The following is a 12,529-nucleotide window of genomic DNA, read 5'->3' as shown; positions in this document are numbered from 1 at the left end:
CGGGACGCCGGAAATCGCCCTCCCGAAGCTGCGAGGGGAGCGGAGGGGGCCGAGGGCGCAGCCTCCTTCAGTTGTGTGCCTTGAAAGCGATCGACACGTTTTCTTTTTGAAGGGGAAAAATCGCTATTTTTTTCTTGTAAAGAAGCGTTTCCGTGCTTCTGTCTGCCACCGTCTCCGAGGGACCTCCGCCAGCCACCGGAACGGAACTGCCCGCGGACGGGAGAGGCCGGAGCCGAGGCGGTACCTGCCGCGTCCCGGCGCCCCGCCGCCCCGGAGCCACCTGGGGACGGGAACGCCGGTCTCCGGCGGCCGCGGGGCTGCGGCTCTGCCAAACTTTGGGGCGGGCGGGAGCGCCGAGGGGGTTTTGACTCAGACGGAGGGGCGGCCCCCTAACCATGATGTTTCGCGACCAGGTCGGGGTGCTGGCGGGCTGGTTTAAGGGCTGGAACGAGTGCGAGCAGACTGTTGCGCTGCTGTCGCTGCTGAAGCGCGTGAGCCAGACCCAGGCCCGCTTCCTCCAGCTCTGCCTGGAGCACTCGCTGGCCGACTGCACCGAGCTGCGCGTCCTGGAAGGCGAGGCCAACAGCCCGGGTAAGTGCCAGGCCGCCCGGGGGGCGTCCCCCCTCCCCCTCCCCCGGAGCCTCCCCCCTCCTGCACCTCCGGCTTCAGATCCCGTCCCCCCACCCCCACGCCCGCCGCAGCGCCGGCACCCCGAACCGCGCCAGCCCCTGGAGAGCGGACCATCCGCACCCCACCCCGCGCACCCGACCCGGTCTCCCCCTGGGCTGGCCGCTCGGGGGGGGGGGTCCCCTGTGAACTCCTTAGTCCTTGTTCCGTGTGGTGGCCACCGTAGCGCAAATGATTGATTCCCCCTCCCATGCCGTTTCCTGGGAAATGTGTAAGTCAGGTCACGTAGAGTCTGGATTTTCTGTCCCCCCCTTTTAACATTCCTACCCCCCCCTTCCTTTTGGGCAACGCGGCTGCTGGATTTCAGCAACACATGTGGAAGCCCCGGGGTTGCCCCATGGCTGCAAACTCGACTCAGGCCGTAGGAAGAGAGCCTGCAGATGCAGTTTTATTATTCTCCCTCGCGCCCTCCACCCCAGAGGCTTGTCTTGGAGGAAAAGGTAGAAATGACGCCGCAGGCTGTTAAAATGACCCTGGCAGCGGGGCCCTGACGCTCGCCCTGCCGGACAGGCCCGCTCCTGGGCTCTGAAGGCATTTCCCTAGGAACTTTCCTGGGAATGGCACAAAATTGGTGTCCTGGTACCCCGCCCCGGCTGGTGTAGAACGAGGTCTTCTCTCGCGAAGGTCCAGCAGCTTGCCATTTGCTAGCCTGGATGGTGACAGACTGAAATTATACCTCTCAGTAATCGGAGGCTGGGGGCAGGGAGGGGGTGGGGATTTTTTTTAATACTGGTGTGTGATTTTTTGGGGGGAGGGGGAAATTCTTTGGTTCACACTGCTGCAGGAGGGTGAACAGAGCCCCCAGTGTTTCTGCGGAGTAAAGAATGCAGGGCCCTCTTCCAGCTGTTCCCTGTTAGTGCAACAAGCCTTCAAGACTGGGGAGGGTTCTGGGGCTGCCTTTGAGGATCAAGTCCAATCCAGGGCAGGGGCCTTGGGACGTGGTCAAGTTGTGCCTCTCCAGAAGCAACAGAGAAGCGTGCAGCTTCCTCATTCCTCCTGGCTGGCATGATGCTCTCGAGGTGGAAATCACTAAGCTGGGATGTTTCCATATATAGCATGGAGAGGTGGTGGTGAAGGCTGGAAATCCTCACAGGCCTTTTCCTGATGGCACCCAGAGGAACCTGCTTCTTGGAGCAGGGAGATCCATCTCGCCCCAGGACTTCTCACAAGTGTGGCAGTCAGTGCCAAGGCCCCCTTCCCTTGAGTACCACGTTTATAAATAGCTGAAGGGCCAGTCTCCTCCCTAGGCAGTAGAAGCATGACCAGGATAATTCATGATCTATTTACTTTGCTTTTTAATGTCAACCCAGAGCCCAGTGCACCCAGGTGGTTTTGCTTTCTCAGGTTTGACAAACAAGGTTAAATAAACTTTTCTTTTGGGGGCAGAATTTAAGTATAGTCATTTGTGTCGACTGCTTTGGCTTCAACTTGTAGGGACTGTTTAAAGTAGTGATAAGTCTGTACATTCGTCAAATATTGACACGTAAACCTTTTTACCTTTGAGTAATGATGAGCGATTTTTCCTAATATAGCTGCTGTCAGGTTAGGAAAGAAATGTTGTATTTTACTAAAAATAAGTATTAGTTGAAACAATCTAATACTTTAACAAATAATTCAACTTCTGTGAGTTAAAAAATCACTTGCTATTTTTTTTTCCCTCTCAAACTTAAAAAAAAAGTACCAATAATTGAAATCAGGGTTTCCAGCCCGTTCGGCTTGCTTGGTTAGTGCTCTAAACTTGAGTACTGTCTCCAGGAATTTTCTGACTGGCTGACTTGGAACCATGATTCTCCTGATCTTAGTCTTCTGAGTAACTAGAATTACAGATGTGAGCCACTAGTTCTTGACTCAATTAAAAAAAATCATATATATATTTGTGTAAGGAATATACATATTTGTATCATTAGACGATGTAGATGTGTAAAATATACAATGCCATTATGTAAGATAGGGACCAGTTTCTGGATTGATCTTCTCCCTTCCTCCCCCTTCCCCCCCCTTTTTTTTTCTTCCAGTCCTGGGGCTTGAAGTCAGGCCTGAGCACTGTCCTTGAACTTGTTTTTGCTCAAGGCTAGCACTCTTACCACTTGAGCCACAGCGCCACTTCCAGATTTTTCTGCTTATGTGGTAGTGAGGAATCAAACCCAAGGCTTCATGAATGCTAATCAAGCACTCTGCCACTAAGCCACATTCTCACCCCTGGATTGATCTTTCAAAGGCAACATTTTACACATTTGTTTTGTTGTGAGGACTGGACAGAAATTTACTAGGGAGTGCACATGATTGTCTGGTTTACTTTTGGAGGATAGAATTACAGACAGCATCCAGATCTATCATTGAGTCCCTCTGTGTCTTTCTCCCTGTCTGGAACTTAGCAGAAATGTCCACTTAGAAACCAGAACAGATGGCATAAGTGACCAGTGAATTTTTTAGAACCTGTCTCAGAACGTATTATTTTTCTAGATGCAATTCTAACTTTTTCTGCCCTATTTTGACAATGATCCATAGATGTATTAGGAGTAACATTAAGAATAGAATGAGCTGGGTGCTAGTGACTTTATTTTTCCACCTATAAACCTAACTCCTCAGGAAGCTGAGATCTGAAGATTATAGTTTGAAGCCAGTCTGGGCATAATCTTGTCTCCAAAGAACCAGCAAAAAGCTAGAAGGTGGAGATTTGATTCAAGTGGTACAACACCTCCCTTGAACAAAGAGCTAAAGGAGAGTGTCCAGCTCGAGTTTTAACACACAGAAAAAGAATGGGATGAGGATTGCTCTAACCTGCAGTGAAAGTGACTCCCAGTTACCTAACAGCTAGAAGAGCATCTGGAGAAGCAAAAAGAACCAGGAAGTGGAACAAAAGGCCTGAAGGCTTGGGGCTCTTAAGGTTGGAACCCTTACTTGATCCTTCTGACTCCCTTTGTAAGACAAAAGACTTATGATTGCTGCTTACTGGTAATAGCAGCAAACTACCAAAAGGATACATTAAAAAAAAAAAAGAGAGACTCTCTAAGAAGACAGGAAAAAGTTCAGTCTACTTAGGAAATATTTACACCCAAGTTAATTAACCTCTGAATCTGTTTTGGTGTGTCTTACCAATTCAGAAAACTAGGCTGTGCTGTATGACTCATTCATTGAATGGCTGAGATTTCCTGTAACCCAATCATCCTGTATCTTCTACTTCATTTTGTAATAAGCAATGAAAGCATGTGTATTTTTCTTTTACTTATATTTTAACTTTAAAATTGGGTAGATGGGAACCAAATTTATATATTGATTTTTGCATAGTAAAGAAAAGACATTAGTAATAACATGAACTGACTTTAACCATTAAAAATAATATTTCAGCTGGGCACTGGTGGCTCATGCCTATAATCCTAGCTATTCAGGAGGCTGAGATCTGAGAATCATGGTTTGAAGTGGAAAGACCAGGAGATTCTTATTTCCAATAAACTACTCAATAAAGCCAGAAGTAGTGCTTACCTGGCAGAGTGCTAGCCTTGAGCAAAAGAGCTCAGGGACAGCATCCAGGCCCAGAGTTCAAGCAAAACCCATACACACACACACAGAACACAAACAGAAACGAAAAACAATTACTTCTTTTGGTACTGAGGTTTGACCTTAGGGCCTCATACTTGCTTAGCAGATGCTCTACTTCTATTAGCCCTGATTTTAGACTTTTTTCCTTTTCTTTTTTTCCCACCTCCTCTTCAGTACTGGGGTTTGGATTTAGGGCCTAGAGCTTGTTAGGTAGGCACGCTAACATAAGCCACATCTACAGCTCTAGTTATTTTTCAGGAAGGCTCTCACATTTTTAATCTGGGGCTGGCTTCCATGCAGCTAGGATCATAGGCACATATTTTGTTTATGTGTTCAAGCAGAGTCCCCATAAATTTTTTTTTTTTGCCTGTCTTGGGGCTTGAACTAAGGGCCTGAGCACTGTCCTTGGACTTTCTCAAGGCTAGAGCTCTACCACTTGAGCCAGCATTTTAAAATGTATATGGTATGGAGGATTCGAACCCAGGTACTTCGTGCATGCTAGGCAAGCAGTCTACTACTAGGCCAAACTCCTGGCCTAGTCCCTATAATTTTTTTACCTTGCTGGCTTTGCTCTCTGATTTTTCTCTGCCTTGTGTGGAGCTAGAATCACAGGTATAAGCCACCCTGCTAGACTGCTCTTAGTGCTTTTTGAGCTAGGGTTTGTATTTTTGCCTAGGATAGCCTTGGAAACTAGTTTTCCTTGCCTTTCCCAAGTAGTTGGGATTTCAGGCATGTACCACCACTTCTGGTCCTTCAGTGTGTGTGTGTGTGCTTAATTAAAAGATTCTTTTAGGGCTGGGAGTTTGGCCTAGTGGTTAAAGTGCTTGCCTAGCATGCTCGAGGACCTGGGTTCGATTCCTTGGTACCACATACATAGAAAAAAAGCCGGAAATGGTGCTGAGGCTCAAGTGGTAGAGCTCTAGCCTTGAGAAAGTCCAAGGACAGTGCTCAGGCCCTGAGCTCAAGCCCAGGACTGGCAAAAAAGATTCTTTTAGCACTGATTTTTTTACATCATATTTCAAATGTGAAGTTTAACAAACAAGTATTCAAGAATGGAATCTCTATATGCAATCACTAGCACATAAATTTAAGAACAAAATTAAAATTAAGCCTGAGTCTTTGTATGTCATAGATACATATTGATCTATATATCAGTATGTCTATAGAATATATACCCCATCGTCATGGACTTATATGTTTATGTAGTTATATCTCTAAGTTCATGCCAATGACCTTGAGTGCTCGAGTATTGAATTATTGCTCTTGTACTGTTTGGATCTAATATCCACATATTAAGGAGACCATGTGCCTTTTGTTCCTGTGGTCTTGGCTTATCTCACTCAACATGATTCGCTCAACTTCTGTCCACTGCTCAGCAAATGCCATTATTTTATCTTGTCTGGTGGGTATGTAGAATTCTACTGCATATACATATCACATTTTTTTTGTATCCATTCATCTGTAGTGGGGCATCTGGGTTGTTTCCATCACTTGGCTATTGTGAAGTGTGTGTTTTGATGCAAGCTTTTCATTCTCTTGATTTGACTCAAAATCTAGTGACTCATTGGTTTATTCTTTGGATCATCATAGTTCCAAAGCAAGTGGTTGACTCAGTGCCTATTGTCGTTTGGGTCTGGTATGTGTTATGAAGGCCCATGTGCTGAAAGTCCCTAGTTTGTTATTATTGCTTGGTGGTAAGAACCTTTTTAGAGGTGGAGCCCGTACAAAGATATTCAAGTCATTGAAGGTTTACTCTTAGAGGAGATAGTGGGACACCTCCCCTTTTCTTTTCTTCAGCTCCTGGGTCTTGAAGGAACAGGCTTTGTTCTGTTGTGATGTGCTGCTTGCCCCAAAGCAACCAAGCCAACTTGTCATAGATTGAAACTGCCAAAAACCATAGGCCGGAGTAAACTTTCCCTCTTTATCAATTGGTTCGCTCAGATGTTTAGTGATAGAAAGGTGATTATAATACAGTCATGGATTAATTTGTGTGAGTGTTTTTCTTTCTCAGTCTAGTGATAGTGCACAGTAGCCACAGTCAACTCTTTTCCAGAAGCCTTACAACCTTAGGGAATGGCCCTGCAGCGGGCAGCCAAGGTTCACAGTGCAACTGCAGGCTGGTCTCAATTTGTAGATGGCTGTCTCAGGAACTTGTAGGTTCTTTGATATTTGCACATAGCAAAAATGGAATTCTCTGACTTTACTGCAGTTTACCAAAGAGAAAGAGATTGTGTGGCTTTTTATTTATATTTGTCATTTGGGCTTGAAATGTATTTTTTTATTTCGGTGCAAACAATGTAATAGATGGAGATTGACAAATTAAGTCATAAAGGCTTTCAACCTGTAATATAGAAAGGGTTATGTATGTTGGTACAATTCAAGATATGAATGGAAGGGTTATCTGAAACAGCGTCAGAAATGATATGTCATTGAAAGGGCACATTTTCCCACTCATTACTCAGTGCTGATGTTGGTTCTATAATTTGTGTGTGTGTGCGCATGTGCGTGTGCGTGCATGCGTGCAAATGCATGTGCCTTGGTATTAGATCTTGAATTCAGAGCCTGGGAACATGGAACTTTTATGTTCAAGTCTGGCACATTTCTGCTTGAGCCACTGCTCCACTTCAGCTTTTCAGTGGTCAGTTGGAAATAAGTAGTCTCATAGACTTTCCTGACTGGCTTTGAGCTACAATTCTCAGATCTCAGCCTCCTGAGTAGCCTGGATTATAGGGCTTGAATCACTGGAGCTCCAGTGGTGCATTTGGTTAGTGCAGGGTACTTATAACACAAAGGGCTTGAGTCACCAGTGCCTGGAGCTTCTCTGTTGTTGTTTTAATATAGCTTTAGATTACTTTTTTTCATATATTTTTATTTTAATTAATAGAAGGGTTACATTATATTCACCAGATATAAGGTGCATTACTTCACAAACATTGATACCCTTTCTCATGTCTTGGTCCCCATTTCCCTACCCCTACTCCTGTGGCTTTAGATTTCTATAATACAGATATTTTTGTAGTCTACCCTCACTGGTTTCTTTAGATTCTAAATTCAGTAAATAGAGGAAGTTTTCCTCAGCATGTATGTGCATAAGATCTTATTTGTAGTTGTTATATTAATTTATTCATTCAACAAACCTTTTCAGGTTGTGGCTCAGTGTTAGGCAGTGGGAATACATTATTGGATTTCCATTGTACAATGGGTAACTTATTGTATTCCAGGGCCTGGTACATGATAGATACTCTTGGTGTTCAATAAATAACCACTACAGTATGAAACATGCTGAAGTACACATCTGGGAATAAAATACATAGAAGGAGGAATGCTGGGAACATTGTGAAGCCAGCCGCTAATTGCTCGGGACGTGTTGAAGGAAGACCTCACTGAACAGGAGATGTGCTCGAGCTGAGTTTTGAGGAGGAACGGAGTTTAGTTCAACATGTGAAGAAGACATTTCCTAAGCAGAAAGGACGTTTATGCAGACATTGCTGTGAGTACAGGGACTGATGATGCTCAGGAAATGGTGAGCTCCCAGTGACTCGGAGAGTATCCAGTGCTGAGTTCTAAGAGGCGGAAATTAGAAACAGAATTGGTGTGCGTATGCAAGACTGGACAGCAAAGGAATTCAGACCTCATTGTGCAGAGCTGATAAGAGCTCAAATGGATTGGTAGGCATGCGTGTGCCAACAGTGAAGGAGTTGAAGGGGGTGAGTAGAATGGATGGGTAGTGTGTGTATGTGTGTGTAAGGTGTAGATACTCTGTGTGCATGGGATATGTAGTATATCATGTATGGTCTGTGTGTGTCTGTGTGCATCTGCATACTTTGGCTTAAACACTTAATCTTTTTTTTTTTACTTATTTTTTTAATATATTTTATTGTAATTAATAGAAGAGTTACATTATATTCGCCAGAAAGAAGGTACATTACTTCACAAACATTGCTACCCTTTCTCATGTTTTTGTCCCCATTCCCTCCCCTCATCTTGTTTTCCCTCCTTCCCTATCCTATTTCAGATAAACAAATAAACATATGTACAATATATCAGATAATAAGGTAAGATACTGTAACAATATGAGATAACCAAGGGACAACAAAAGAGATGAGAGATAACAGAGTACATTAAGAACAACAATCACACATTATATGGCTTTTGTTTCTATATCCTGGAGGTCCTTTCATTTAGCGTCATACTATATGGTCTTATGTATCTAGGTTTTGAGCTATTGTAAATCTCTGCTAGGAGAGTCCAAGGTTTCTATTGATTATGACGAATGAGGGAAACCATTGAGCCTGTGTTCCTTTGAGTCTGGCTTACTTTTCTAAGTCTTTCCATTTCCTTTCAACTAGGATGATGTCGTTCTTTCTGATGGCAGCTTAGAATTCCATCGAAACACTTAATCTTTCTTATGCAAGCATATTCTCAGAGGCAGAGATGGGAGGAGGATGCAATTTGATTCAGACAGTTTCCATTTTGGCCCAGGTAGTGGCTTCATCTCATGAAGCATGTGATTTCCATCAGCCTCAACCTACGGGGAGAAAGGACGATTGTTGTAAAAAGAGAAGGAAGGTGAGGTCCCAGGAACCATGTATTTATACCTGTGGAAGGGCAGAGGTCACAGAGAGTATAGGGTGTAGAATCTGTCAGACTGGGCTAGTTCATGTCTTGTTTGGCTGTTGGGGCTTGAACTCTGCCCTGGACACTGTCCCTGAGCTCCTCAGCTTAAGGCTACTTGGAGATAGTCTCTTGTATTGCTGCGGCTGGGATCACTTGGCTCCTGTCGGTTCAAACTTGCTTCTAAGTGCTAAGGAAGGCATATGAATACTCATTTTCTACATGGTCAGAAATCTCAGGAAGGGATTAGGGGTGTCTGGGAGCCCTGAGAAGGTGGGCACTACCTTCAACATTCTGGGTTTGTTGGTTGTACTTTCTGCTGTGCCAGGACCTAAAAAATTCAGTCAAGATCCTGTTTTCTCAAATGGTCTGTCTCTTTCTTCAGTTGGTGAGTGTGAAAATGAGACATTGCTGAGTGGATGGGGAGGGTTTCACTTAGGGTGGCTGTCATTTTCTCTCATTTGGTCTAGGATGACCAGGCAAGTCACTGACTGTAAATTGCGGCAGGTCTTTCCCAGTCTAGCCCTTTGTAGAGAGTGACTTGGATTTGGTTGTTTAGCTAGGGCTCAAGAGCTTCAGCAGTGAGTGTGTGCTATCAACAGGCTCCATCAAAGCAAGTAAAAGACAGACACTCTTCACAGCAGTCAATTGCCTTGTTTATGCTTCAATAAACAAGTGGGGGCGAACCTAGTGTTGGAAGGGCTGGGAAGTAACTGAAAACTGCAGAGATGTAATTCTGAAGAGAATTGTGGACATGGAATGGAGCCACACATTGCTTTGTCTTAACCTGGGGAGAAATTCAGCCATCAATAAAATGTCATTGGCTACAAATAATGGAGGAGGGAAGGTAAACTCATAAGAATCCTTTTTTTTTTTTTTAATATAATCACTGCCTGGATTGTTTTTTAGCTTGCCTTTTCTTCCCTCCTAATCATTCCTTCCAAGGCCTGACTGAGCTCGCCCCATTCATGAAGGTGAAGATGCAGAATCAGATGTCTCCTCTGAGCTATTTTCTTTTGCTTCTGTAGAAGTTGCCTGAGGCAAGACTCGCCTAAAGAAAGTAGAACTTTCTGAACAAGAGAGGACCCTCTCTGTGTGACAGTCAAGGCTTGGGTCCTTCTCTGAAAATTGGCAGCTGGTATCCCCAGGGCCAGTTTGGAACTCCCTGGACCTGGCTTCTGATATAAAGTGCACAGTACTCCTTGGAACTCAGAGGCTGGTTCCTGGATTTTGTTCCTGTTTTGTATGTTAATAGCTTTATCATTTATTTTATGGGGCACAGGAGCTTGAACTTTAATGTGCTATGCAGAGAAGAGTGTCCTGCCAGAGGGTGAAGTTGACGTAACAATTCATGTGATGGCTAGACCATTAGCTATGGTTAAACGTTATTCTGACAAGAGAATCACACTGGAGTTGAATAGAGAGGAGAGCATAGGTGGTCTGGGCAGTGAAGGAATCAGAGTTGGAGATGTCAATTGCAGTGTGGTATTTGAAAAGAGATTCTTGCCTTTTTGGTACATCTAATCAGTTTCACCTGGAGAACCATGCATAGTAGGTGGACCCTATGTGTGTGCTGTGTAAAGGGCAGGCTTTGGGGCCTTTGAAGATGAGTATGTTAGATAGAAGGAAGCATGGAGTTGTTGTCTGTCAGGAGTAATTCCTGGGACAATCCACACACGATTTATAATATTTAAGGGTAGGAAAAGAAAAGTCTGATTACCTGATATTTTTTCATCTGTCTCCAGAAAATTCTGAGATTGATTTATTGATAATTCCTTGGTTACTCCTCAGAGGATCTTTTTTTGTAGGATACTTTGATTAGAATGAGTGTTAAGTAATAACATCCACCACGCTGATCAGCAATTTATTTTTTATTTATTTATTTATTTATTTATTTTTGCCAGTCCTGAGCTTAAGCTCAGGGCCTGAGGACTGTCCTTGGATTTTTCTCAAGGCTAGAACTCTATCACTTGAACCTCAGCACCACTTCTGGCTTTTTCTAAGTATATGGTACCAAGGAATCGAACCTGGGTCTTTGTGCATGCTAGGCAAGCACTCGACCACTAGGCCAAACTCCCGGCCCAGCACTTATTTTTTTTTAAAGCATCTTAAACTGCTTCTTCTCAAATTTTAACGGGCAAACAAATCACTTGTTACTTAGAACTGTGATGAAGGGAGCCTGTGGGGGAGCTTGACCTGCAGTTGTAATAAGCTCCTGAGTAGAAAGAACAGGGGTTGGAGGTCACATTAGAGGAGATTGGATGCAGTTACTCTCCGGCTTTATGGGTTTTTATCAGGAAGTTTTCGTTTGCCAGTGAGAATGTATGTGTACGTTTAGGGGAAGTAGACGCCCAGCTCTAACTCTACAAGCAGAGTAACTTAAGGATCTATGACTGAGCACAGTGACTTTCCCAAGCTCTGAGAGAAGGCACTGCTGGACCAAGTCATGGGGTTAAACTTGGAATCTTTTCAGTGAAGCTCTTTCTACCATCTGGGACTCTATCCAGGGTGGCTCACCTGTGGAGAACCCTCCTTCGGGGCCAGGTTTTCCACTGGCCTAGATGGCTCAGTGTTAAGATGAGGCTGTGCTTGTCTTTTGCCAACCTGAACTTAGTGCTATGAGAAAGATCATTTTCAGTTGCTCTGTCCCGTGTTCTGATAGTTCACAGGAAGGGTGAAGAGAACCCTTTGTTTTACTGGCAGTCATCTTTGGAGGGTGGAAGATGGAGTGTGGCAGGACCAAGGACTCCTGGTGACGCCCTGTAGTCAGTCATAATAGTGGTAAGCATCCAGCGCTCTGTAATTTGGAAGATCCGTATGGATTTTGCATCCTGGGGATGCAAGTGTGTTTCATACGATGGAATCACTATCTTCGAATCGTTTTCAGGCTGGGGGCTAGTGGCTCATGCCTGTTGTCCTAGCTACTTAGGAGACTGAGTTCTGAGGAATGAAGTTCCAAGCAGATTCAGGCAGACAAATCGGTGAGATTCTTTTCTTCAGTTAACCAGCAGAAATCCCCAAATGGAGATATAAGACTCAAGTGGTAGAGTGCTGGCCTTGGGTGAAAACCCTAAGGAAGGAGTGCCCTGTCCCTGAGTTTAAGCTCTAGTGCCGGCACAAAAAAATAAAAAAAGAAGGAAAGAAATAGGTTTTCAACTGTTACTTACACACATAAGCTCAGAGCTAGGCACGCTTTCCATCTTGGTGGCATGCTCACTCATTACAGTTCTGAGCATTTTATAGTCTGCTTTCAAAGGTATTTCATTATCTGGTTCCTGAACTGAGGCAGAGCGAGGCTCTGTTGTAGTCTTTCCCTGAGCTTTTGGGACATGACCCTGTTGGACTTTCCAGGCATTCTAATAATCAGTATCTCATGTAAAAATGAGGTTTCTGGAAAGATATGTTTAACTTAATTTTATATTTTCTGATGCTATGGATTGTAAGACTTGAGGTTGGAAAGAGTAAGAATTCCAGAGGCTGAATGGGAAAGAACGCTTCCCACATCCTCAGCCGTCTCCTGTAGAATGCAGTGGCTGGAATTTCAGAAGTGGCATACCCTGCTCTGCCAGTAGGAAGCTGAGTGTTTGTGTGTGCTGCATAAATACATATGTCACATTGACGTTTGCCATATACATTTCTGTCCGTATGTGCACCAGCATGCGATTTCAACACATGGAAATGCGTAACT

At 44.3% G+C, this 12,529-nt stretch overlaps 1 protein-coding gene across 2 annotated transcripts in view; it reads left to right on the top strand.

Annotated features, from left to right (window-relative positions):
* The first annotated feature begins 326 nt into the window (after nt 1–326).
* Nucleotides 327–12,529, top strand: part of Samd4a (sterile alpha motif domain containing 4A) — a 221,552-nt gene continuing 209,349 nt past the window's right edge. For both annotated transcript variants that reach the window (XM_090345011.1, XM_090345010.1), the window contains exon 1: nt 327–591. In XM_090345011.1, the coding sequence (XP_090201137.1) occupies nt 396–591 (196 nt within the window). In that variant the 5' untranslated portion in view covers nt 327–395. The remainder of the gene's footprint in view (nt 592–12,529) is intronic.

The sequence above is a fragment of the Megascapheus bottae genome, chromosome 14 (assembly GCF_031878675.1).
Source record: "Megascapheus bottae isolate mThoBot1 chromosome 14, mThoBot2.hap1, whole genome shotgun sequence".
NCBI lineage: Eukaryota > Metazoa > Chordata > Mammalia > Rodentia > Geomyidae > Megascapheus > Megascapheus bottae.
Note: the sequence above shows the minus strand (reverse complement) of the source record. Positions and strands in the feature narration are given on the sequence as shown.